This window comes from Ceratotherium simum, chromosome 12, assembly GCF_057802395.1.
Source record: "Ceratotherium simum simum isolate JZ-2026a chromosome 12, ASM5780239v1, whole genome shotgun sequence".
Taxonomy (NCBI): Eukaryota; Metazoa; Chordata; class Mammalia; order Perissodactyla; family Rhinocerotidae; genus Ceratotherium; species Ceratotherium simum.
The window spans coordinates 43509290-43535752 of record NC_141911.1 but is presented as its reverse complement, the minus strand read 5'-3'; the positions used below and the strand labels follow the sequence as shown (position 1 = coordinate 43535752).

Genomic DNA, 26463 nt, shown 5'->3' with positions numbered 1-26463 from the left:
TAACCTGACTTTTGTAGAACTTTCTCAATCTACCACATTTTTCACTTTTAGTACTTAATTTTGATTAAAATACAGTATTATTTCAATATTTGAGCATTGTTTTATAAGAATGTTATTTTTCTTTTATATTTATGATTCTGAAAGATTTACTATATTTTAAAGTATGATTTCAATAGGTCCAATTTTTTTTCTAATATATTGCATCTTTAATTTTAAAATGAAGTTGAAGGTATAAGATTCAGGTAAATGTTCACTTTAAAGTAAATAGTGTAAAATACATCTAATCATTTTTAATAAGTATGAGAGTAGGATGTAAGCACACTTCATTTTTTCACCAGGACTTGAGTCTATATAGGTCACTTAATCAAATGTACAGGTGCATTTGAAGTTTTTGGCACTCATTTATATAGTAACCAAAGCAAGTGATTTAACAATAGAAATACTTGATTCAGTATTTATGTTTTCCTTATCTGCTGTCAGCATGCTGTAAAAATTCTATTTAGCAAGTTTGTATTTTTGTTAAATATTGAATAACAGAACTGTCATTATGACAACAACAAAAAAGCCTTTGTAAATTTAAGCTTAAATAAGGCTTCAGCATCACATATATGGTGCTCCTTGTTCAATGTGCTCTTGTGATCAAAACGTGAATATTCTTTACCCTTCTCATACCTGACTTTGCTGAGGAAGATAGAAAGAATTTAAAATTCTCAAAGTAATACATCAACAAAATTATTTCCTCTCCAAGATTCTCATCAGGTGTTACTGTTACCTATAATTTTTCCTTCAGGGCCTTAAAATTGGATTCCATGTCACTTGACAGAAAGTTTGGGAAAGAAAGTAGTCAGGTAAGTATGTGAAGAAGAGATGGATTTCAGCAGCAATCATAGAAATGCTTTACACTCCTCCCAATGGCAAAGAAAATTTTTAATGGATAGAATCAAGTGTTGTCAATCATTGGGGAAGCAGGAACTCATAAGCACTGCATATGAGGGTATAAACTGTACAGCCAATCTGCAGAGCAGTCTGGCAGTAATTAGAGACCCAGCTATCTTTGCCCTCAGTGATCCCACTCCAGGGGACATATTTGTCACTTCATTTCTTTGTGGCAGCAGAGAGCTGGAAGCAATCAAGGTCTACCACCCTGGGAATGGATAAGTCAAATGGATTATTATGTAGCACTTATGCAGCAGTAAAAAACAATGAACTAAATGAACATAAAGCAACATGTTGACAGTTTTAAAATCTAGTTTTGAGGACAAAAACGTAAGGAACAGGAATAGGCTTATCACATCGCCATTTATGTAAATTTTAAACAGGTACGAACACGCTAAACACCAAATATTCTACGTGGATATATGTATATTTATATGTATATTTTGAACATATTAGAGAGAAAACCTATGGGGGTGGGAAGAAGTGGGAGTAGGGATTGGGCATAAAACAAAAGAATAAAATAATTGAGGGCCCTGCATGAAACAACACTGACATACACCATGAAATGAGTACGGTAATTCAACTTGCTGCCTCAAGGGTCAAATAAAAGAAAAAAGGACAGAAGGAAGGGAGGAAAGAATGGAAGGAAGGAAAAGGAAAGTCTACAGAGGAATTGTAAAAAAAAATCACATCATGGGCACAATTTCGGGAACTTTTTTGTGGTGGGTATAATTCACATATTTTTATATTTTTTAAAATATGTCAGCTTTGGCATACTGGAAATTGCAGAGACTTCAGAATACAATAGTCCTAAGTTAAAATTCCTTTCTCTACAACTACAATTCATTGAGTTTCAGTATTTTTCTATGTAAAATAGAGAGAAGTACATCTTAGTCACTGAGCTAACATGTATGCCAGATTCAGAGCAAGCATTTAAAAAGAGGTAGCTATCTTATGTTTTTATAACATATGTGTATATATGTCAATCTGCTTATTTATATTGTCCATCTAGAAAAAAATTTGGTTTAAAAATACATTTTCTGAGAAATTCAGATCCTTGAATCTGATTTTACTATTAAAGTAATAGTATCTTTATAGAAATTATGCCATTCCTTTCCCTTTAGTAACAAACTCTGACAAGTTCTCAAGAACTTTTAAGACTACTGTGTGCTAAAAAAAGCATGACCCCACAAAATAGATCCGTTGCTTACCGATGAATCCAAGAATTGAAAACTCAACATAAAACCAATTATTTGAAGTGATATTATGTAAAAAATGCGTGATTTTTGTAAAGTACATCTTTTTAGCTATGATATCATCTTCCAGCTGGAAAAAACCCAAAAAGACATTAGTACCTTTGATTCTTCCATTGAATAAGATATTAGCTGGGAAATTGAAAATAATTCCAAAAGAACACACTGAAAAAATGTTTTTATGAGGTAATAATTTAATTTTTAGTTCAATTCACTGAGGGTATTTACTGTTAGTCAATTTTCATTTTCTGATTCTGAGACCAGAGATGATCTGTTTCTTTCCTAAATACTAATATGTAACATCCAATCTAAATCCTCTTTGGAAGAGTCTATTTATTTGAATCCACTTTTATCCTCACAAATACTTCAGTTTCTAGTTTAAGGCTACCTAGCTTTATGCTTAGATGATAGGTGCCCTGTTCTATTGCCAGATATTGTGGTTGGCAAAGAGAGGACAAAACGGAACTAGTACTCTCATCCACAACTAGCTGGTTAGAATGATGGTGCCAGTAAGCCTAAAAATAGTTCTCCATAAGAAGGGGGGGGGACCTAGAATTTTATTTTTTAATTTAATATGTATTATGCATAGTCTATAGACTAAGAAGTCCTCATAAATGATTAGGAAAAATGTGGAAGTCCCTGGGCACAGTACCAGAGCACAAAACAGAATTGTGTTGTTTCAAATTTGGGAAGAGTACATTGGCTGGATTCTCATGTTGCTATTACATTGCCACTAACTAGGAATCAAAGTGATTCTTTTTTTTTAGTAAAAGAGAAGACCTTGCTTCAGGCCTTTTTCTAACCCTCTCTCTCTATTCTCCAGTGATATTCTGCAAACTCTTCTCACAACTGCACATTGTCTCATGTAGTGAGGTATATACCTACTGTTGGGAAACATAACATTATTTAACAATATGCAGGAATTTAGGGAGTACAAACTATATATAACTGATTTATTTCGCAAATACAATAAGGCACCATAGAACTGTTACTCATAAAATGTGAAGCAATGTAGGGTAGCAATGATATGCATATACATGGACATATTATAATAAGTGCTCAAAATATGCTTGTTTAATTTAATAAACCGTGGACAGAGAAATGTAGGCAGTACAATTTCTATTTTTTTCTAATTTGAGAATTTTTTTTCAGTTTGCTTCAGGAAACTATAATTTCCTCTGTTAATAGTGAACCCAGCAAAAAGACACGTATATAATCAATTTTAAACTTCCTTTTGGCATTTTAATGTAATGAGTATTTTCTATTTTCTGAGTATAAAGTAAGGTGAAGGAATATAATGAGGAAGGAAGGAATCAAAGGATGGAGGCAGAACATAATACTTCCACTTTAAATTATATATATATAAATACCAAGATCTTACCTGTAAATAATACATGGCCTTGGGCTGGGCATACAGCATCAAAAAACAAATATCCAAAACTTGTTTGATTTGCCAACTAAAGATAAGTTTTGAGGAACCAAATTATTACATTTCTTGTAATACTACCACATTTATAACCAAACAATAATAATCCTTTGTATATGTATGGAGCTTTTAACTTTTCAAAATTCTTTCATAAATACTATCATATTTTATTCTCACAATGACTTTTCCAAACACGTAATATAGTTAATAAATAAAATCAGTTAATATTTGCCATTATTTAATTTTTATTTATAAGCACACTTCAGTAATTAAAAACAAACTTTTTTTACACTTTGCTAACATAAAGTACTATCTACATTAAGTGAAACTGAATATGTCACACTAAAAAGTTTCCCATCTTTATTCAGTGGACAGTATCTGCCATTGCTAAACTAAGATAAGCATAATCCATTTATTTTACGTTTTGGTCCAGTTAAATCTTGATCTACATAATAAAGTTAATATTCTTTCTGATCTTAGGTCTTGTTCAGGTGAAAGTATAAAGAAACTTTATTCTAATTTATTACTAAACTAGATACTAGGCCAGTTCCTGAAGAAACAAAGAGCAACATAAAATGTATTTTTGCCCTTCTGGGTCTAGTAACCTAGTATGAAAAGATAGAAAAATAATAACATTAAACCAATTAGATAAGTGCCATATAAAGATACTGACAATGATGACTTACAGTAAGGTGGGGAGGGTGGAGGAGAAGGAGGTAGGACATTCAGTGCAGAGGAAGAGTATGGCAAAGGCACAAAAAGTATGAGAGAGCATGCCACCATAGATCTAGAGCAGAGAGAGTTGATGGAAAGGAAGCTGGTCATGGTGAGGTTGGCAGAAACCAGATCATGAAGGATCTTTTATGACATGCAGGAAACTTTGGACTTGATCTCGTATGAAAAAGTCTTCTGGCTACAGCATAGAGAATGAACTGAAGGAGAAGCTAGGCTAGGCTATGATTAGGAAAAGCAGATAGATCTGGAAGGCCCTGAACTAAGTCTGAGGCAGAGGAATGGGGATGAGAGGGATGATATGGAGAGAGATTAAGAAAAAGAAATGATAGAGACATAAAGGGCAGAAGGAAAAACAAGGATCTAGAATGACTCCCAGCTTTATGACTCTAAAAACTGGGTATAATGTGGGTCATTGATTAAAAGCAAAACAAAACTCTTGGAAGATTTCCAGATTCTGACATATTATTGATTATTTTAAAACAAAACAGCACTAATAAGTTTCCTGGGATAAGACTTTTTTCTGAATTCTGACATGTCTTTTGCTCCATTAAGTTTTGAGGAACCAAATTATTACATTTCTTGTAATACTACCACATTTATAACCAAACAATAATAATCCTTTGTATATGTATGGAGCTTTTAATTTTTCAAAATTCTTTCATAAATACTATCATATTTTATTCTCACAATGACTTTTCCAAACACGTAATATAGATTTTATGATACACACTGGAAAGTTGAGGAAGCTAAGAAAAAAAGGCTAAATCATCTGCCTAGGTTGATCAGGACACAGAAAAGCTGGGACTAGAATCCAGGTGTAATGACTTATAATCCAAGGCTTTTTTTTTCCTTCCTTATGCCTTTGCTAATTATTGTCCGTAAATGTGAATATAGATAATCAGTGGTGTGCTGGTGGTAAATATTCAACAACTGTCTCTCTGTAGGGTGGGGACAGGGGAGGGGGTGAGGCCTGATTTGTAGCTTTTGCCCATTTCCATCGTGTAAATGCTCCTGATTTCATGCTACCAACTGGATGTCACTGAACACAGAATTGGGAAGTAATGCATAGTCAGCTTTTGCAAGCCAACAAGAGCTGGCTGTATTTGAAATAGGATCTATTAGATGCTGAGTCCAACATTTCATCAGGTGAAGTTAGTTATTTAAGGATACTATTTTCTAAAATGTCATACCTCTTTAATTTTTGCGAGTCCTCAGTTGGTGGTTTGGCATGTAACATGTTTGGATAAAAGAAGGCAGGTATTGAAATGACCTCTAAGGATCCAGACTTCACTTGCCTTTTGAATCTATAAGTAGAAGTAAACGGAGGCTTGTAATTGAATATTTGATTTACCAGAATAACACAAATACTTAAAAAAGAATTTCCTTATTCATTTCCACCTAAAATTTTTATTTGAATTATTTCACGTTGACGCATGATATCAACATCATAAAACTAATACTTTTTAGCCAAAGTATTTCTTTTATAAATTAGTGACAGACATATCAAAAAATTAAAATATACAATATAAAATTCATTTCCTCTCATAAAAATTATAGATACTTTGAATTTTTTAAGTTTACAATCAGATGTGTACTCTGACAGATACAAGATAATGAAAGTAACGAGTTAGCATAATACAGTAACTGCAAAAGAGAAAGAAGAGATGATTTTTTAAGTGCATAATTTTAAGTTTTATTAATAAGCCACATTAATAGCAATGTGGCTCCTGAAACTAGACTGCCACAGCAAGGATTAAGTGTGACACTTGTATAATTATTAGAATATATGTATAATTTTTAGAATATTTATATTTAAAAGTTAATATTTACAGACCAACAAGGACATCACTAAAATGCATAAAATATTGCTTAAAAAACTGTAATATAAATCTTGTACCATCAAGGTAAAGGATGGGAAACCACGTAGAGCATTTCAAATGGTTTTCCCCTAGAGATAAATAATACGATGTTAAATGAGATTTAAATTTAGGCATTATATTATTTATTAAAATATTAAAGTCTCAGGAAAATGTTTATTTTATACTATTCGGTGAAAAACCAGGACAGAGTTTATATGCATGATCTCAATTATGTGCAAAATAGGCAGCGTTTATTTGCATAATTCCAATTTGCATAGGTTTCAGTTGCCATGTTGTAGTTAAGTAACACCAGTCTCCCAGTCATCATGGTATATTTACTGTGAATAGCTGCATAAAGTACCAACTTGGCTGCTGGCTCTTCAGTTCACAAATCCTTACATAATCATCATCATTATGATTACATAAATAATCATCTTCTCACTTCTTTCAAAGTCTGTTGGTGACTGGTCACTGTGCATCTCTTATTCAGTTCACTTACAGACAGCAAAACATGTAGCTGTGTTGCTTCCTTGTCTCCCAGCAACAAATCCATGTGACATTGAACAAGAATGGATAATCAAAAGAGGGCACTGGTCAACAGATGAAAGCGCAGACAGGGATAACGCTGGAAGTGAATTCGGATGTGATTAGAAGAGAGCTGACCCTGGGAATGTTGACACTTCTGCCACTCAGAGAGACTCTAGATACACAGCCACAGGCACTCAGTGAAGTGAACTTATCTGACATAAACGAGGAAAGTGGCTGTAGTGAAGAGGATGTCCCATAGGACGTGATGCTGGTGAAAACCTTCACATTAAAGGAAGGCTCAGAGATATTTCATAACATCGAGAATTCAAATGATAAAACGTAGGAACCTGATCCAAACTCAGAAAGGATGTGACAATTTGCCGAGGCATAAAAAAGATGTTTGCTCCATATTCTAAGTTATATGACAAGAAGAAGGCAAATACTGTTTAAACTATACTCTTGATAAATTTTCTAAAGGAAATAAAATACTTTATTATCAATAATTCTCATGTTTTAAATGACAGTTTACTAAATGAATATTGGCTTTACTATATTTTTCATTTTTCTAAACATTTATAGTTGACAGTAAGAGAATATTGAATGTCTTCACAAATGTTTAAGGTGATGGAACGACTGTAATTTTTCCCATTGATTGTTAATATTGCCTTGCATGGTTGCACCCTGCACAACCATTTTTATGGCCCCATATTATCATGCAAATCAAGGATTGCCTGAATATGTATAAACACACACAGAAGAAGGCACATGCTTTTTTAGCTATGAGTCCTTGGAATGTGGACAGCTATATTCCTTTCACTTGCTTTTTAAATAGTTTCCAGCTGTTTAATAATAGGTATGTATCATGAGCTTGGGGTAGGAGTAGCATCATGTGCCAGAGAGAATGTGGGGTTTAGACCCAGAAAAGTAAATGCACCAATTTTGCTTCCTTCATCTTCAAACTTGGTGTGAGTCATTTACTTTCTCTCACGTTCAATTTCCTTGACTGTAAAACTGGAATAGCAATACACACCTGGCAGGGAAAGAACGTTCAAAAGACACACACGAATTCTTCTCAGGCTCTATGGTTATTTATTTATTTATTTTGGTGGGAATGTAAATGGGGGAGGATAGGGGATGAAAATGTTACTGGCTGCCCTCTGATTTTATGGTATATCAAATGGAAAGATTTTTAAAAACTAATTCTAATATGTTCCTTGGGGAGTAGAAAATGCTGGTATGGAATAAAAAATGGGGAGTTCTGCTTGTTTGCTTTGGGGTAAAACTTTAGTAACATAACGTCTACATTTTTTTAAAGTGAAATTGTACAACTTTAAGCCTTAAGACTTTGTATAGCAATTAAGAATAGCAGAAGCAAGTGAAAATAACATCAAGTTGCAGTATATATAATCATCAAAAGGTCTGGATTACAGAGGTTAATGAGTAAATTTTGCCCGCTAGACAGTTTCATCCAAAGTCCAAAGCAACAAAAGTCAAGTTACAAGTAATTTCTACCTTGATGGTATAATTTCCCCTTACTGATGGAGAGAAAGATTCCAGCACGGTTTTAATCAATCTGTCTCAAGCAAGACCCTTGGAATGCTGTGTGTGACACCTTTCTAGGACTCTTTAACACTTTCCTGGCTTGTTAAGTTATGGATAGCGTTAAAAGTCTTTGAGATAATGATACCGGAATTGCTAGTTGCCAATAACTGGAGAAAATGATATAACTGTAGGTTGTTGCTATTATAGATGAATGATTTTACCTTATAGTCACATAAGAGTGGAAAACCTTACAGCTCTATAGTTTGGTATAAATACATAGTTATATACAGTTTCATGTAAGGTTATATATAACCTTAGTTGCATCTTTTAAAAATTACTATATCATCTCAAATTTAGGGCCAATAAAATATAGAGCAATCCCTCATTACTGCCAATGAAAAGACCTAGAAAAAGGGTTTTGGACTAAATATATGTTTGAATATGTAAACGAAAAGTTATGTGTCTACATTAACTTAGATACAACCACATATTTAAAACTTCATATTCTATAATGTGCTATTTTTAAATTATAGTTTTATTCTATTCTCACAAAAAAACCCAATTTTATTCCAACTCTTTACCCTGCATTGTTAACATCAATACCCTTATCCTCACTAGAATCACTTTTTGAATCATCTGACATAGTTCTCTGGTACACTTGATCTTCAAGTCTAACTAAAACACAGCAATTTCTGATATCAGTGGCATTGTCTCTGAACATTTTATAGCAAAACATAGTATTCTCATACACTGAGTAATATTTTCATTTGTGATCTCCACAAATAACCACATACCATAATTCTTTTTAAAGTCATCTTCAAAAGTCTTGCAATTATGTGGTCATATCCCCAGGAACTGTCTGTAAACCTTTGCCTTCTTTTTAACTGATTCTGTCAAGAATCCCTTGTAAGGATACCAAACTAGCAGAGACATAAGTCATTTCAGGCTAATGTGTCTTCTCCAAACAGTGGTTTATTATTGAGAATAAAGCAACTGAGAGGGTATCCTGACAGGAGAACATTTTAAGGATTCAAGTATAAGGCAACTTTTTCTGGGGAATCTTTTTTGGGGAAAACTTGACATACATACATGGTATTTTATTTTATCTTGCTCAACTCCATCTCCCTATGTGCACATCACCTACTTCAAGCCTTAATTACTGCTCTCAAATTCATTTACCACCAACAAATCCATCATTCTCAACATATGATCTTACCTCCTTCGCAGAGAAGAGAGCAACCTTTAAGGAGAGAATTCTTTCATTTCACCCTTCCTCCCCAAACTAATTATTTTTTTCCACTCTTTCACTTGTTCTTATCTCTTTTTTCTTTAGTTTTAGCTTAGTCCTGCCTAAATCTCCTCCACATGTACCTTGCATCCAGTTCCCCGCAGACCTCGCTCCATCAGCTTCTCTCTCTCCACTAGAGCACGTATAAAACACTCAAGTTACTCCCATCTCAAAACCTCCCCAAACATAAGTTTTCCCTCAAGCTAGTGTGTTTTAACTTTTCTTCCCATCATTAAGCTTGTTGAGAATAGTCTAATACACGTTTCAAATTTTTATTATGAAAATTACCAAACACACACAAAAGTAGAGATACAATGAATCTCAAATCACCTGATTTCAACCACCATTAATTTTTACCACATTTGTTTCATCTATGCAGCTCACTTTTTTTTGCTGAAGTGTTTTAAAACAAATCCTAGATATCATATTTCACCCTTAAATTCTTCAGTGCGAAAATCAAAAAGGGACATTTACATAACCACATGCCATTATCACACATTACAAAACCAAGAATAATTATTTAACATCACATAATACTCAGTTGATAGTCAAATGTCCCCAGTAGTCTAACAAGTATCTAATGGAGAGGGGGGTGTTCAAATGAGTATCCACAAAAATCTTCTCATTGTAATCGAGTATCTCTTATATCTTTTTTTGTTTTTCCCGAGAAAGATTCACCCTCAGCTAACATCTGTTGCCAATCTTCCTCTTTTTTTGCTTTAGGAAGATTGGCCCTGAGCTCATATCTGTGCCAATCCTCCTCTATTTCGTATGTGGGTCGCCACCACAGCATGGCTGATGAGTGTGTAGGTCTGCACCTGGGATCTGAACCCATGAACCCAGGCTGCCAAAGCAGAACATGCTGAACTTAACCACTACACACTGGGCTGGCCCTCTCTTATATCTTTTTACAACTTATTATCTAGACCAGTCACTTTAGTTTTTCTTTCTTTCTTTTCTTAAATGCAACTGTCTTTTTAAACGAACGGGTTCAGTTGTCCTATAGACTGTCCCACATCCTGGTGGTTTGCTCCAGATTGCTTCCTCTATTCACTGTGTATGCTCCAAACTGGAATTTAGTTCTAAAGGCTTGATTAGATTCAAGGTTGTTTGGTTTTGTTTTTTGGAGGGTGGTGGGCAACGACTCTCTCTGTTATTTCATTTCTGTATTTCATTTGCATCAAAACAGGAGGCACGAGATCCCTGACTGTCTGGCTTCCAGTGATACTGTGCTTGATCCAAGGTTCAGGAGAGGGAACTTGATCCCTTCGTGCTGATCGCCCATCTGCTCTGAGCCCACACTCTAGCACTCCCGCTCCGCATGTATTGTAGGGCCCAGGGTCTGCATACCACAGTCCCAGGCTCCTTTGCTAGCTAGCTTCCAGGTAGGTTCTGCCAATGGGAGGCAGTAAGTAACAAGAGATTGGAAGGCAGTAGCCGAGGAGGACATTCTTCCTACTCAGGTTTCAGGTGAAGTCTCCAGCAGCAGCAGGATGGAGCAGCAGTGATGTCAGCACTGGCAGGAGCGACAGCATGGTGGAGGCTCCAGTTCCGACAGAGGTGGCACCACTAGACCCTGCTGTCGCAGCATTTACAACAGTGCAGCAGCAGGTGCAGCCCAAGGCCAGATCTCATATAACCCCATCTCCCTTTATGTTTCTCCCCTCCCTTCTTCTCCCTTTTGTTCTCTCAGCCTTTGTAAACTTTGTGACCAATTTCTTGTATTAAATTCCCTCTATTCACTCTTTCTGAACTACCGAGAGTTTTCCCATTTGGACGCTGACTGGTACACCTTCCTTGTAAAGTTCCCTATCCACCTGTCACTTAATGACATGCCTGAATCAGTTGCGTTTCAAAATGGTGATTTTCTAATTCTACTCATTCTACAGTTATTAGCTGGAATTCCTTTGACTAGAATAACGTGGCCTCATCCACTGAAGCTATTTGTTCAGGAAAAAACAAAACAAAACAAAACACTTTGCTGGCTAAACCAAGCATGTCTGTTAGCCAGATTCAGCTTGAAGGCCATGTTTGCAACCTTAGTCTGCAGCATAAAGTGCTTATTCCTTAGCATGCTCCATAAGGCTCTTCATGATCTCATCACGGCCTGCCCTATCTCCCACCAATCCTTCCTCGTTAATCGCAAATGTCCATGTTCCAAGATATACTTATATTTCCAAAAATCTAGCATGCTCCCTTTTGGGCCTTTCTGCTTTCTCAAGCAATTCTATTTGCCAGGCATTCCTTTTCTCTGTTTGTCTGCCTGAAGATTGTCTGCTTACACCTTTAGGCTCAGCTCAATTATTACCTTCTCAACAAGTCCTTCTTGATATCTGCAGGTAGAGTGAAATACTTCCTCCTATGTTCTCATAGTGCCTTACTCATACTACTATGCTAACACTAGCTCTCTTGCTATGACTTGTTTTATTTTTACCAGTTGTATTGCCCACTTAACATAAAGATTTGAAAGGCTAGCTCCATTATCCATTAAACATCTTGCTTGATAAATAACTTCATATTGGTTCATCTGTATGTGTTCGCATCTCCCGGGCTGTGTACAGCAGGAGATTGTAAGCAGATGCAGTGAAAGTAACCTCATACAGCAAGGAACACAAGAATTTTTTTTGTGAGGAAGATCAGCCCTGAGCTAACATCCATGCCAATCCTCCTCTTTTTGCTGAGGAAGACTGGCCCTGAGCTAACATCCGTGCCCATCTTCCTTCACTTTATGTGGGACGCCGCCACAGCATGGCCTGACAAAGCTGTGTCCGTGCGCGCCAGGGATCCGAACCTGGGCTGCCAGCAGCGGAGCGCGCGCACTTAACCACTACGCCACAGGGCCAGCCCCAAGAATGTTTTAAAAATAATCCAGTAGGCTTCTCTCAGAGGCAATGGATTTCATGGGAGAACAGATATTATAACAATAATAACATGAAAAATATGGATTTCAATAGGTAGATAACCTACAAAATTGGGGAAAATTATAAGTTATACTTCATTACAGCTTAGACAGAACTACAGGTTCTTTCTGCACAGCTACACTCATTAAAAGAATATGGTCACTAATAAAATAATATAATTGGATAGAAAAATGAAAGAACAGCTATTTTTAAATTTATCAAACAGTACTTACTTTTTTGTAATCATGTCAACAACAGATTTTAAATAATCTTCATTACTCTAAAAATGAGAAAAATATTTTACTGAAACTAAGCATGTTTCATAGTTTTACTAACACGTTTGCTACAAGTAAATCTAGTTTATGTGTGGAATGTCATTATGTCCTAATCATTTCTAGTGTTTTCACTTTCGATAAAAGAATTTAAAATATCCATGTGTCTAAAAGATCTGACTTGAATACCAAAAATATTTCATTCTCCCTTTGTCACATTATGAAATATGACCACACATTATTTACACTTAAAAATTTTTTAAATTAATACGCAAAAACTTATGTACCTAAAACAGCTTTGTCTTAAAATTGGGATAGCTTATTTCAAAGAATCGATCTTTTTGAAAATGTCTTCATTTTACTAGTATTATATGACAACAAGCTTACTTCAAAATTACGCCACATTTTTCCAGACAGTATTACTCAGCTTGACTCCTAAATTTTTTTTTCATCAACAAACTTTGTCTACTCTTCATCTAACATTATGCTAGATTAGATGACAGCCTCATTTGTAAATAGCTTTTAGTGGTTTATTCTCAGATAATTTTTTTTACATAACTGATGGCATTTACAAGATGTAGCCTCAGGGCCTACAAGCATTCCCAATATATTTTGGGATAATGAAAATATTTTGAATAAAGATAGTTCTATTGTCAAATCTGAGTACTCTGAAAGGCAACTCTGAATGTATATCATTAGTTTGTTTAGCTTATTATATTTTAAACACAGTACTAAATTTACACTTCTTAAATTTACACTTCTTAAGTATTCTATATTCCATTTTAAACTTGGTCCCCCAATATTTTATTATTGGTCTAAACATTTTAGGCAGATGTGCATTGTGTCAGCAGCAAAGAAATAAAGATTATAATATGTAACACAGGGAAATATGACAAAACATTTTGGAGATTATGTATATGCTTCCAATATTAAGAAATTAAACTTGGAGAGAATGATTGTTTAATCTTTTATTTATATTTTCCTATTCTTCAATTGCTTATTTTGTTTGGAGTTTTTTCTGCATTCAAAGACATGTTTATTACAGAAAAGTCAAATAATAGAGAAAAGTATAAAGAAAGGACAACAAAGATCCTTCTAACTCCCAACATCCAGAGATAACTATTATTTATATTTTGGAGACCATCATTGCGCATTCTCTTTTTTTCTTTATACATTTCATCTGTCTGTATATCTTTCTTCCTCTTTCCTTCCTTCCTTCTCTTTCTATCACATTTTACATAGATAATATTACGTTAAATGTGATGCTTTGCAACTTTTTTCACTCAACAATATGATGTGGACATCATTTCATGTCAGTGAATTTAGATATTTATTCTCCTTTCAATGGTTACAGATTATTGCAATGTAGACATAAGTATTTAATCAGCCTCTTGTTGGTAGATATTTTGGTTGTTTCCAATATCATGCTTTTATAAAGCAACAGTGCACTTAAAATCCTTGAAATAATACTTATTGAACACTTACCATGTGCCACCCATGATTTTAAACACTTCAAATATGTTAGCTAATTTAATTTCCAAAACAACCCTGTGACATGCGTAATATGATCATCACTATTTTACAGATAAGGGAAGTGAAGCACAGAGGAGCAAAGTAACTTGTTCAAGTTCACAACCCAGGAAGTGCAGAAGCTGGCAACTGAATCTTGGCTATCTAGACCCAGAGTCTATTCTCAACTACTGTACTACTATACTGTCGTATTTTTATTATTTTGAAATTCTTGCCTGTTTATCTCCTTGGGATAACTTCCCAGAATTGAGATTTCTGGGACAAAGGATATACACATTTTAAATCTCATACATGCAGCCAAATTCCCCTCCAAAAGATCTTACGGTGTTAATATTTATATAGTACTTTATGGTTTTCTGTGGCGTTAGAGGCAAGATTGAAAACTTTGGGGCCATTAGAGGGACTTAGATTTGAATCTGTTCTACTAATTACTCCATGAGTCACTTACTTTATTTAAGCTCCAGTTTCTTCATCTGTAAAATCAGAATAGTAATACCTACTTTACAGGGATGTAATGCAGATTATAAATACTGTATATAAAAATTGTCCACAATCCTTCAGAGTTCTTCAATTAATGGTAGTTATTGTCACTTAATGTAAATTATCTCCTGATCCATATATCAACCTTTTATTGGGCTGGGCAGATTTTATTACTATAGCCTCAACTTTACTGTTGTGTTTGTAAATGTAATTTCTGGACCATATAGTATACAGGGCTCCTATTAACATATTTAACAACGCAATCCTATTTCTCCACATGGAACCATTCTATTTTCTTTTTAGATTTACGTATTTAATTTCTTCTTGGTCGTGTCGAACAAGTATTAAATATATTGTCTGTCACCCCAAAAAGGCATCGATGAACTGCTTTTTTAAATTTAAGAAAAAAATTCAAAATGATACAGTGATTACCATGGAGGAAGAGTATTGGGAGACTACAGGTTGGGAGTGAGGAGAGCTACGTATTTTTCATACATACATCTGCAATAGAGACAATCACCACAGAGTCCTTCTCTTCTGCAAGAGTCATCCTGGAGATAACAGAGGTCAGTGTTTGCTTCAGGTAACTGTGATTTCCTCTGTTAACAGTGGAAATGCCCAGCGCAAAGGAAACTGCAGACATAGGAGTATGGAATCATCATTTCAAACCACAGAGAAAAACATAATTTAGCATTAATATCTATGCTTATTTCTATGTTTGGGTTAGTTGTATGGTCATAAAAAGAGTGTTTGAAACTGTATTACAAAAATACTTCAAACTGCTGTTAATTTATATCACATATTTCATTTTCTGTTTGAGGAAATTTCAATTTGCAGTGGATTGTTAGTAAATGCACTAAATAGACTCCAAGATATTCTCATGTTGGAGGATTTGGGAAAAAAATAAAACTAACCACTCTCCATTTATTATAGCTTTCATCTAACTGGGTACAAAATGTCATACATTGGCTCATTCTCTACTCTTCTTCCTAATGAGAAACTGGAACTCAAAATAGGAAAAATACTATGAAATACTTTCGTCTGTGAAAAAAATGTATGAAGTAATTTCCAAATGATTTGATGGAATGAATCCATGCCCCTAAGTGACTTTTAATGCACAATAATGACTGAAGCACTGGGAGAAGAGATTCCATGTTATCCTAAATAAATATTAAGATTCTGCCCAAACTAAGTCTTGGCTGCACCCATGCCTGGCTGTATGAGCTTGGGCAAGACACACAGCCTCTCCAGCTCAATTTCCCCACCTTTAAGCTGGGGATAAGGACTTCCAGAATGGCTGAGTGAAGAACTCAGAAAATCTTCTCCCTAAGAAGAAAAATAAGACTTGGAAAAAAATTGTCAAAACAATCAGGACCCTGGTATACAACAGACTGAGAAGCATTTATTTAAGAAAAAAATATTGAACTTGAGTGAGAACAGAAGGAATCAGTATTTCCCTGATTACTACTGAGTTTGAACATATATGAAAATATGTTTTTGGCCTTTGGGTATTCTTTTCGGAAATCCCTATTTAAGCTCTTGCCTATTTCTCTATTGAGTTGTCTGCATTTTTCTTATTGATTTATTGATGCTCTTTATATATTCTGAACATGACTCCTTTGTCAATTATGTGTGTTACAAATATCATCTCCCACTCTTGGTTCCCTTTTCAATGTTTTACCTCTTTATGAATAGAAATTCTTAATTTTAATATGGTGCAATTTATTAACCATTTCCTTTATAGTTAGTACTTTTTGATTCCTGTCGAGAAATCTTTGCTTATCTCCAGGTCATAAAGATATTCCCCTGAGTGTCTTCTAGATGGTTTATGTTTGCCTTTCATATTTAGATGAACAATGCAACTGGAATTGATTTTTATGGATGATGTGAAGCGGGAGTCAAGTTTCAAGCTGCGGGATCCACTCTAAAATGCAATTCCTGGAATGGCTTCCCATGCCTTAGGACAAGGAATACACTTACAAAAGTTTACAAGGCCCTTAATGACCTGGTCCAGACCTACCTCTTCTGTTTCAACTACTTCACTCCAAACCAGTCTTACTTAACATCTGTCAACTTCTCAAATTGACCAAATACCACTCTCTCATCTCCAGGCCTTTGCACATGCCATTCCTTTTTGCCTAGAACATTCTTCTGATTCTTTGTGCTAATTCCACTCATTCTTCAGATTCCTTGTGCTAATTCTACTCATCCTTTCTAAATTAGGTTGGGTGTACCAGCTATGTATTCTTACTTCATCTCTCATAGTACTTATCAGCCTTTTTATTTTTACCCATTTGTCTTTCTAGCTGGAATGTAAGCTTGGTGAGGGCAGACACTGCTGCTATCTTGCTCACCACTATAAGTCCAGCACTAATGTAATGACTGGCACATAGTAATGTCAATAAATTTGGGATGAATAAATGAATGGCCAAGCCCCTTGAATTATTTGGCCTCTGCCCCATGTCTTACTGCCCATACCTCCAGTCCCAAATGTGCACAAAAGCCACACTTTCTTTCCAGGCCTTCTTGCTGTTAGACCTTTCACATTTCTTTTCCTCTACCTGGACAACCATCCTCCACTTTTCCACTATCCATCACCTACCTTTCCCCTGCTTAGCCTATTCCAATTCTTTTTACTCTTCAGGTCTCAGCTTAGATGTCACTTCCTCCAGAAAGTTCTCCCCAATTCCTTGAGAATAGATTACTTGGCCCACCCTTGCATTTCCCTTATCATAGCACTGGTCACTCTATATTATAATTGCTCTCTCATTTGTCTCCATGAGAGTGAGGTCCATGTTCTGTTCACCACTATATCCCCAGGGCCTAGCAAGTGCCTGGCACAGGGCAGAAGCTTGTTAAATGAGGGGACATGGGAGACCTCACAAAGAGGTTGTCAGTTAAGCTGAAAAGTCATACTGGAAAAGAGACTTACATGACAAATTAGTTGTAGGTTGACAGGAGGTGTTGTGCTCATTATAAGCAGTGACCAGCATGTGCAAATACATGGAGGTCTCAAAGAGTTTGGTCTATTTGTGGAGACTGCTAGTGGTCTGGGGTTGCTGGAAAGGGGAGGAAGTGGCATAAATTGAGATTTAAAAGATATAGCCTATTGTTCATATACCATGTCCAGGAGCTAACTTCATCCTGTATGCACTGAAGATCTCTTGAAGGATTCTAAGCAAGAGTTGAGCAAGATGAGTTAGTCATTTTAGTACTTACCTTTGAGGAAAGTATGGACTGACTTTAGAAATACTAAAGTCATGAGAAAAACTACATGTCTATAGAAATAGACAAGGCAAGAAATGAAGGGCTCAATAAAAAGTAGTTATAGAGAGGCTATAAAGAGCAGAAATTATTTGAGATATACTCAGAAGATAGAATAAATAAGACTGATGATAGAGTCCCCAGTAGGCCATGCTACGGGCTTCAATACTTTTGCAAATGTTTTATGTGTTAGGATGCTTTAGTTACCAGGAACGAAATCTCCCTTTATATTACCTCTGGTAATGAAAGGTTATATGCAAGCTGGTCCTTCCAAGAACCTAAGAAAAGCCACCAAAGGGGCCTCACAAGAAGGATCAGTATATATACAGCATGGCTGGAAATCAGGAAACAGTTGGGAAATTGGAAAATTATTCAGGATTTAACACAGCTCTGATTACTGGGTTATCTCAACACCCCAACCCCCCACACAGGAGTTCCACTGCTCTTCCCAATTATCAACATCTCGCTCCCTCTTTCTTCTCACTCTATATTATGGGCTTCAGCTTGTCTTTGCTGACGCTTTTCCAAGGCTGTGCTTATTCTTGGTACCTGATATTTTATAGTTTCTATGAATTGGTTTTTTTTCTGTGTCTTTCAACTCCTCTTCCTGTAAACTCTAGTTTTTGTCCAGCATACACTCTCTCATACATTCAAACACACGAGTATAAGCAGGTATATGTGCATATTTATACGCCACAATCAAAATACTCCTAAGAGGGAATCTGATGCAGTTAAAGACTTACAAGTGTGATCTCAAAAGGTTCCTTAATCTCTCGCCAAGCCTCAATTTTTTTCAGGTGTAAAATAGAGATAATCATGGGCCTACTGCATTGGGTTGTGAAGATTAAAAGAGATAATGAAAGAAAACGTAATAACTCAGTGTATGGCACACATCGAGAATTCAGTCGACATTAAACAATGTCATCCAGCACCCCCATCCCAACACAACAGGCCTGTCAGAGGCATGTGACATAGAACAGCACTGCTGATTCCCTAGGAACCACCTAGAGCGAGGTCAGCAACTTTTCTACAAAGGGCCAGATAGCAAACATTTTTGGCTCCTGGGTCATACTGTTTCCGTTACAACTGCTCAGCTTGCTATTGTAGTGTGAAAGCAGCCACAGGCAACAAGCAAACGATGAGCATGGCTATGCGCTAACAAACTACTTTAAAACAAGCACATTTGGCCCGTGGGCTCTGGTTTGCTGGCCTGCGACCTAGAGTGACTCACTCATTGGAATGAACGAGGGTTTTGAGAATGGCAGGCGTTCTGAGACTTGGCCTCAATATCCCTGCTTCTAACTCAAATGCTTTTTCTCTTCTTCTATACCTGGTGAGCTTGAACTCATTCTTCAAGGCTTAGCTCAAACATCACCTCTTCTGCAAAGCTTTTGCTGACTTTGGTCCCCAGAAAGAGGGGGAAATAGAAAGATAACCAGCTAAGAATAGATTTATCAAAACCAAGGGAGAAAAGAGTTGCCAAGCACTTAGCAGATGCTCAATGTATGTCTGACTTACACTGACTTATTTTCAAAGCATCTGTATTTAAACTGAATTTGAATTCAAGTCTCCCAATACTTAGTGAACAATTTTTTCTGCCAGACAATATACTGATTTCTGGTAATCCAAATTAATGCCGGATAGGCTGGTGGTCCATATATCAACCTGAGTATCATTTTAATGGATTACATTTTAAAACTTAAAAGCAGGTTCCCAAAGATCAAAATATCTGTTTTGATTTTCCAATTTTAAGTTTTCTTACCGCCTGTTTTCTCTTTGCCAATGATTACATCAGGATAAATTCTGCCTACTCTCTTTAGATGAGGGAAAAAGAACTTTAAGACTTCAAATGTATTAGATACTGTTTCATTCTTATCTGATGTATTCACTTTCTTCTCAACTGAAAGAGAGAAAAAAATAGGGCTTCTGAGTTCACAACTATAGGGATTTTTCTCCCTCTGGTACAATTTTCTTAAATGAGAGTTTGTAAATTAATTCACAGATTAATTTAGTATTCAATATATAAAAGAAATACTATTAAATGTAAATTATGAAAGTCATAAGGCTACAAAATATAGCTCAAATATTACTGATTCATATTTATTTAAATATATAAATATTTATACCTTATTTAAAAGGTAATATTTAAGCCTAGCACTATGAGCTATACAATCAGAGACTAATAGAACTGTCAGTTCCAAAAAAGGGAGTATAACTGAATCAGGCTATAATTGATCTGTTCTGCTACTTTGATTAAGACCACATCATTAAAGTTTATATCTTTATAATTTCATTTTGTAGCCCCTCAACATTTAATGACTCCATTTGTACTATTCATTTGAATTTGCCTCTACAATTTTGAAAAAGAACAAAGTTAGAGGACTCACACTACCCAATTTTAATTCACAATATATAATACAGTAATCAAGTCAGTGTGTTATTACAGTAAAAATAGATACATGGACCAATAGAACAGAATAGAGAATCCAGAAATAGAGCCACACAAATATGGCCAATTAATTTTTGAAAAGGTGCAAAGGCAATTCAATGCAGAAAGGACAGCCTTTTTGACAAACAGCGCTAGAACACTTGGACATCCAAAGGAAAAAGATTGAACCTTGACCTATACTTCACTCCATTTATAAAAATCAACTTGAAAGTCTCATAGACCTAAATGTAAAACCTAAAACTATAAAATTAAAAAAACATACACATAAAAGAAAATCTTCATGACCCTCAGCTAGGTAAAGAGTTCTTAAATACAACATCAAAAGCATAATACATAAAAACTGATAAATTGGTCTTCATCAAAACTAAAAATCTTTGCTTTCTGAAAGACACCATAAGGAGGATGAAAAGAAAAGTCACAGACTGGGAGAAAATATTTCCAAATCACATATCCCCTGATATGTACCCAGGATATACAGAGAACTCTCAAAACTCAACAGGAAAACAAACCACCCAAGTAAAAAACACGCAAAAGATCTGAACAGACATTTCACCAAAGAAGATATATGGATGGCAAGTAAGCACATAAAAAACGTTCAACATCATTAGTCCCTGGAGAAATAGAACTTAAAACCATGACATCAGAATGTCTATCATAAACTAGAGTGAGTGGAACTCTCACACATTGCTGCAGGGAATGCAAAATGGTACAGTCACCCTGGAAAACAGTTTGGCAGTTTCTTATAAAGTTAAACATACACTTACCACATGCTCATCAATCCTAGCTATTTATCCTGAAGAAATGAAAATTCTCTTCATACAACAACATGTACATAAATGTTTATAGCAACAGGTATTCCTAATCACCAAAAAAACAGAAAACAACCCAAGTGTCCCTCAATTGCTGAAAGGATAAACAAACTAACCATTGTACAACCATACAGTGGAATGCTACTTGGCAACAGAAAGGCAAGAAAACAATTGGTCACACAACAATTTGGATGAATCTAGCCAAGTGAAAGAAGCCAGTCTCACAGGGTTACACATGGTATGATTCCATTTGTACAGCATCTGGAAAAGGGAGAACTAGAGGAACGGAGAACTGATCGGTGGTTACCAGGAGTTAAGAGTGGGGGAAGCATCTGACTACAAAGGGAGAAGCACGAGGCAGGACTTTTTATCCTAGAGAAATCCTGTCCTGTATATAACCACTGAAGGTTGATATACAGGACAATATAGGCTTCACTTTGGCTACAGTGAGAATAGAGAGGTGGGTACAAGACCGGAGAGAGAGACAAAAAATAGGAGTCTGTTCAGATGAAGCACGAAGGTGGCCCGACTAGGGTAGTAGAGATGGTGATGGAAAAATGTGGACAGGCTTGTGAGATACGTAAGATTATGAATCGACAGGATTGCTTATTGACTGACATGGAAGGATGCAAGACGGAGAGGGAGGAGTCAGAGATGATGCTCAGGTTTCTGGCTGCTTCTGTTGGATGGATCATGGATGCTGGTGCAACACACAGAGAGAGAAAACACAGGAAGATCATTTTCGAGGTAGAGATGGGAGGAAGTGTATCAGTGATGTCTCTTACCTGATTTTTGCATGTCTCACAATAAAAGGACAAATACTGATTTAGTTATATTTACTGGGAGAAATGCCCTAAAATCAGAAAGCATATGGGGCCAGCCCCGTGGCATAGCAGTTAAGTGCGTGCACTCTGCTGCTGGCGGCCCGGGTTCGGATCCTGGCCCCGCACCGACTCACCGCTTGTTAGCCCATGCTGTGGCCACGTCCCACATAAAGTGGAGGAAGATGGGCACGGATGTTAGCTCAGGGCCAGCCTTCCTCAGCAAAAAGAGGAGGATTGGCATAGATGTTAGCTCAGGGCTGATCTCCCTCACAAAAAAAAAAAAAAAAGAAAGAAAGAAATAAAAAAAATTTTAAAAATAAAATCAGAAAGCATAAAATCTAAACTTCCAAACACAAAACATAAAACAAACAAATCACCATACACGAAAACAAAAGCAACACAAACCTAAGTCTGCTAATAGATTTTCTCTCTGTGTAATTTCGTACTTCATTTTATTCAAGGCTTTCACCAGTTCTTGGCGATTTCTTTCAGTTTTGTTTTTTAAACGTAGTATATTTTCCTTAAACTCCAAAATATGCTTTCTACAATTAATTAATTGATTACCTGCAAAGAAAACATATACATTTATGTTCATACACATAGCAATGGTATCATACAACTTCCTATAACATATAACAAAAATGTAAAATATATGCTTCAATATAGCTATATATATATAGCTCTCTATATATGTATGTATATATATAGTGCTATATACATATAATATATATGTACATATATATACACACCTAAAAGACTGAAAATAAGAATAAAATATCTGAAAAGTGGAATTACCAATGGTATTTGCTTTATTACTTTGTGCTTTTCTATGTTCTCCAAATTTTCCATTTTGTGCATGTATTAGATTTGTAATTAGAGAGAAAAACCAACTGAGCCAAAAATTTTATTTCTAAGAATTTATCTGAAGAAAATGACCAGAAATATGTACACAGATTTGGCTCTAAGGATGTTCAACATAGGCAGCATTGTTTATCATTATAAGAAAATCAGAAACAACCTAAGTGCTGAACAATGAAAATATGCTAAATAGATTACAGAATATCATTTTAAGAGCTCTGACGGCTCTGGTGCTATATCACGTATAACTGAAGCCCAGTTTTGCCACTTAATATTTGTGGCAAACCTTCAATAAGCTGTTTAATTTTTGTTAGCCTCTGTTCCTTCATGTGTAACTGAAAATATAAAAATCCCTGCCTCAGAGCTGTGAAATGTAATGTGATAATGCATGTAAACCAAGTGGCAAAGCACATGAAAAAATGCTTTGACAAATGTCTAATAAATATTATCTATCAATGGACTACTCTTCATTCATGTAAAAATGGAATACCATGCAGCTATGAAAACCACCTTGTAGAAGAATATTCAATATTCAATGTTGTAAAAACTGTTTTTTTTTAAACAAAACTATGTATAATTTCCTTTTTGTAAAACAAAGTATATGTATATATAGTAAAAAAGAGAAGAGTAAGTGTGCAAGTTTATATTTTGTTAACATATAATCTTTGGTTTGTTGGATCACTTTTTATTTCCTATTTTTACAAAATTCTTTTGTTTCTAAAATCATGTTGCATTGCTTCTATAATCAGAAAAAAGTTAACAAATAAAAAATTAAGCACCACTTATTTGCCAAGTGCTCTGTGCCAAGGGACATACAAAAATAAAAAGGATAAACTTTCCTTTGGAAATGTATAGACCAATTGGTAGAACTAACTTAATTGATAATTTAAACCACTGTGATCTTTCTGATGTTACAGATTCCCTTTTCCTTGAGTTTTAACTAATTAAGCACACACAGAGATAACACCAACCCCAAACAGGGGCTATCAGCTTTATTCGGGGCTTTCTGACAATGGGTGTACTGCAGAGTGCATTGGGATGTCCTACCTCCCCACCCAAGTTAACTTACCCCTACTCCCACCCTGTCATTGAAAGAGAAGCGGGACAACAGTGGAGCCGCAGCCACAAAGGGGATGACATCACACGTCCTTACTACTTTGGAGGAAAAAGTAAAGAGGGAGCTGGCCCTTCTTTCAGAGAGTATGTAAGACAGATATTACAAGAGAACGAGTCAGGTATGGCTCAAGTTGCCATTTTGGTTCTGCCTCCTCGTCAATGTGACCTATAAAAGTCAGGTCTGACCAATCTCACCATTCAGATTAATCTCCTCGTCTTCTGAGAGAGGAAATGAGCTACTGGGAGAAGGTCCAGGAGTCCACTTTAAAATGCCCATTCTAGGAGAGCGAAATGGAAGATATCCCCTTGGAGGAGATATGGACACAGTAGAACAAGGTTTCAAGCCCTGGGATGTAGTGATAATAGTATGCACAGGGGACAGAATCTAGACAGCTGGGAGGGGAGAGGACAGGAAGTTGGAGGATTCTGGATGACATGATGCCTAAGCAGACCCTTGAAGGAGTGAGAGTTAGACAGTCAAGGGAAGAAGGAAAGGCATTCTAGTTGAAACACAGTGTGAGAAAGAGGCATTCAAAACGCAGTCTCTGCAGACCTAGAAGCTGTTCATTATCTCAGGGACAACATGGGGAAAATTCAGAAGTGAGGTTAAAAGAAGGATCTGTTTATGCTGATCTTTTTGATAAGCTCTGATAAGGAGCTTCAACTTTTTCCTAAGACAAGTGTTTCTCAAACCTTTCTTCTAAAAAACCTCTAATGCCAGTGAATTTAAATAAAAGGGATGCAGATGAAGGCATAACCTGAAATAACCCACCATATTCATAGAATTTCTGTGAAATTTCTTTAAAATGTGTGCAAATTTTGTAGCCCATTCCACAGTATTATTTGTTTTCATGTAAAGATAATGGAGTCACTCTCCACTACCCCCCAATTTTTTTCTCAGGTGACTTTGTATGTTTTGGAACACCACTACAGACTATCATGGGCACATCTATTTCAACTGAGAAGCATAGCTGAAGACCATTAGGTGCAATACTTGTTTTAGAAAGATCATTTTGGTGGCCATATAGAGGATTGTTTCAGGAACGCAAAACTAAAGCCAGAGAAACCACCAGTTAGGAACCTACAGTTATAATAGTTTCATGTGAGAGATGATAAAAGAATAAACCAGGGCAGAAAGGATTGGGAAACAGGGGATGAATATGACAAATATCTGAGAGCTTTTACTGGAAAAGACTTAGTAACCTGACTGAGAGAGAGGAGATGAGAATCCCTCGTATGTTTCCAACATGCCTACTAGATTTCTAACCTGGTATTGGATCTGAATTGGGAAAAAAGAAAAAGGAGCAGGGCCAGAGGTAGTCATGACGCCTGTGAGACATCCAAATATGTGGCAAACATTTGGCTATCTGACTTTGAAGTTCAAGGGAGAGATTAGGGCCGGTATTATAGATTTGAGAGCAAACGAATTAAGATTCACTTATAAAATGGAGCAAGAAAATGTAGTGATAAAATACTATCCCAGTCTTATCTCCTGCTGTTTCCTTCATCCCTGCCTCGACTCACACTAGCCTTAGCCTAGGGCAGAGAGTTCAGTCTTGAAATCCAGCAAAGTGCCTAAGTGTCTGGTTCTTAGAGGTCTTGAATCCCTGGCCATAGGCACAAGTGACCCCTCTTGACAGAACTGTGTATCCATCTTGCTGGTCCCATTCACCTTTCAGACAGGCCAGCTTGGAACAAAACTTGTGTCTTGCCTGAGCTACCTGACTGAAGATACGAAGCAGCTAATAAACTAATATCTTGATATTTCTCTGCCAAGCCTCAATGGATCATCCACCCCAAGACACAACAGAGGAAAGTAAACCACTGCTTCTCTACTCTCGAACAAGATATTTTGTCTCTTCCCCTTGGGTTGGAGAGATCCTCTCTACTCCAGTCCTCACCCAGACTCAGCTGGTTCCCTAAGTTCTGTCACTAGTGATTCCCCATTTCCAGTTATTTGACACTGAGTCCCCCAAATGCAAAACATTTTCATATTATATGGGTCCACAGGGTTTGCATCAATAGAGTCCACATACAAAGAAGTAGATTCGGGTATTGTGGATAGTTGGGCTTGCTGAAATACGACAGTGGAGGTCTAGGGAAAGACTCGATTGGCTAAACATTTCAGAAATTGAGAGTTCTGGTAGTTTTCCAGCAGTGGGTGTTGCACAGAAGTCCTGACTTGCTGTGGTACAACCACTAGAACTCAAGGGTCTAGATCTGTCGTCTTCACTAGTGAGTGGGTGGTGGCACAAGATATATGGATTCCCCCCTCAATCCACCTCCAGTGAAAGGACAATGACTAATAAAAGGCACTGCTGGATCCCAGCCACACTTTACTCCTCACATACAAATCACTTGGTTAGGAAGAGATGGAGGAGTTGCTGGAAGAAG

At 36.2% G+C, this 26463-nt stretch overlaps 1 protein-coding gene across 1 annotated transcript in view; it reads right to left on the bottom strand.

Moving 5' to 3' along the window:
* The window catches only part of MGAT4D (MGAT4 family member D), a 61903-nt gene that overhangs the window by 23351 nt on the left and 12089 nt on the right, over positions 1–26463 (bottom strand). The window contains exons 2-8 of the mRNA XM_014784482.2: positions 22501–22659; positions 19776–19913; positions 15249–15382; positions 12701–12747; positions 5541–5654; positions 3571–3646; positions 2148–2262 (exon numbers count right to left, since the gene is read on the bottom strand). Of these exons, the coding sequence (XP_014639968.2) occupies positions 2148–2262; positions 3571–3646; positions 5541–5654; positions 12701–12747; positions 15249–15382; positions 19776–19913; positions 22501–22659 (783 nt within the window). The remainder of the gene's footprint in view (positions 1–2147; positions 2263–3570; positions 3647–5540; positions 5655–12700; positions 12748–15248; positions 15383–19775; positions 19914–22500; positions 22660–26463) is intronic.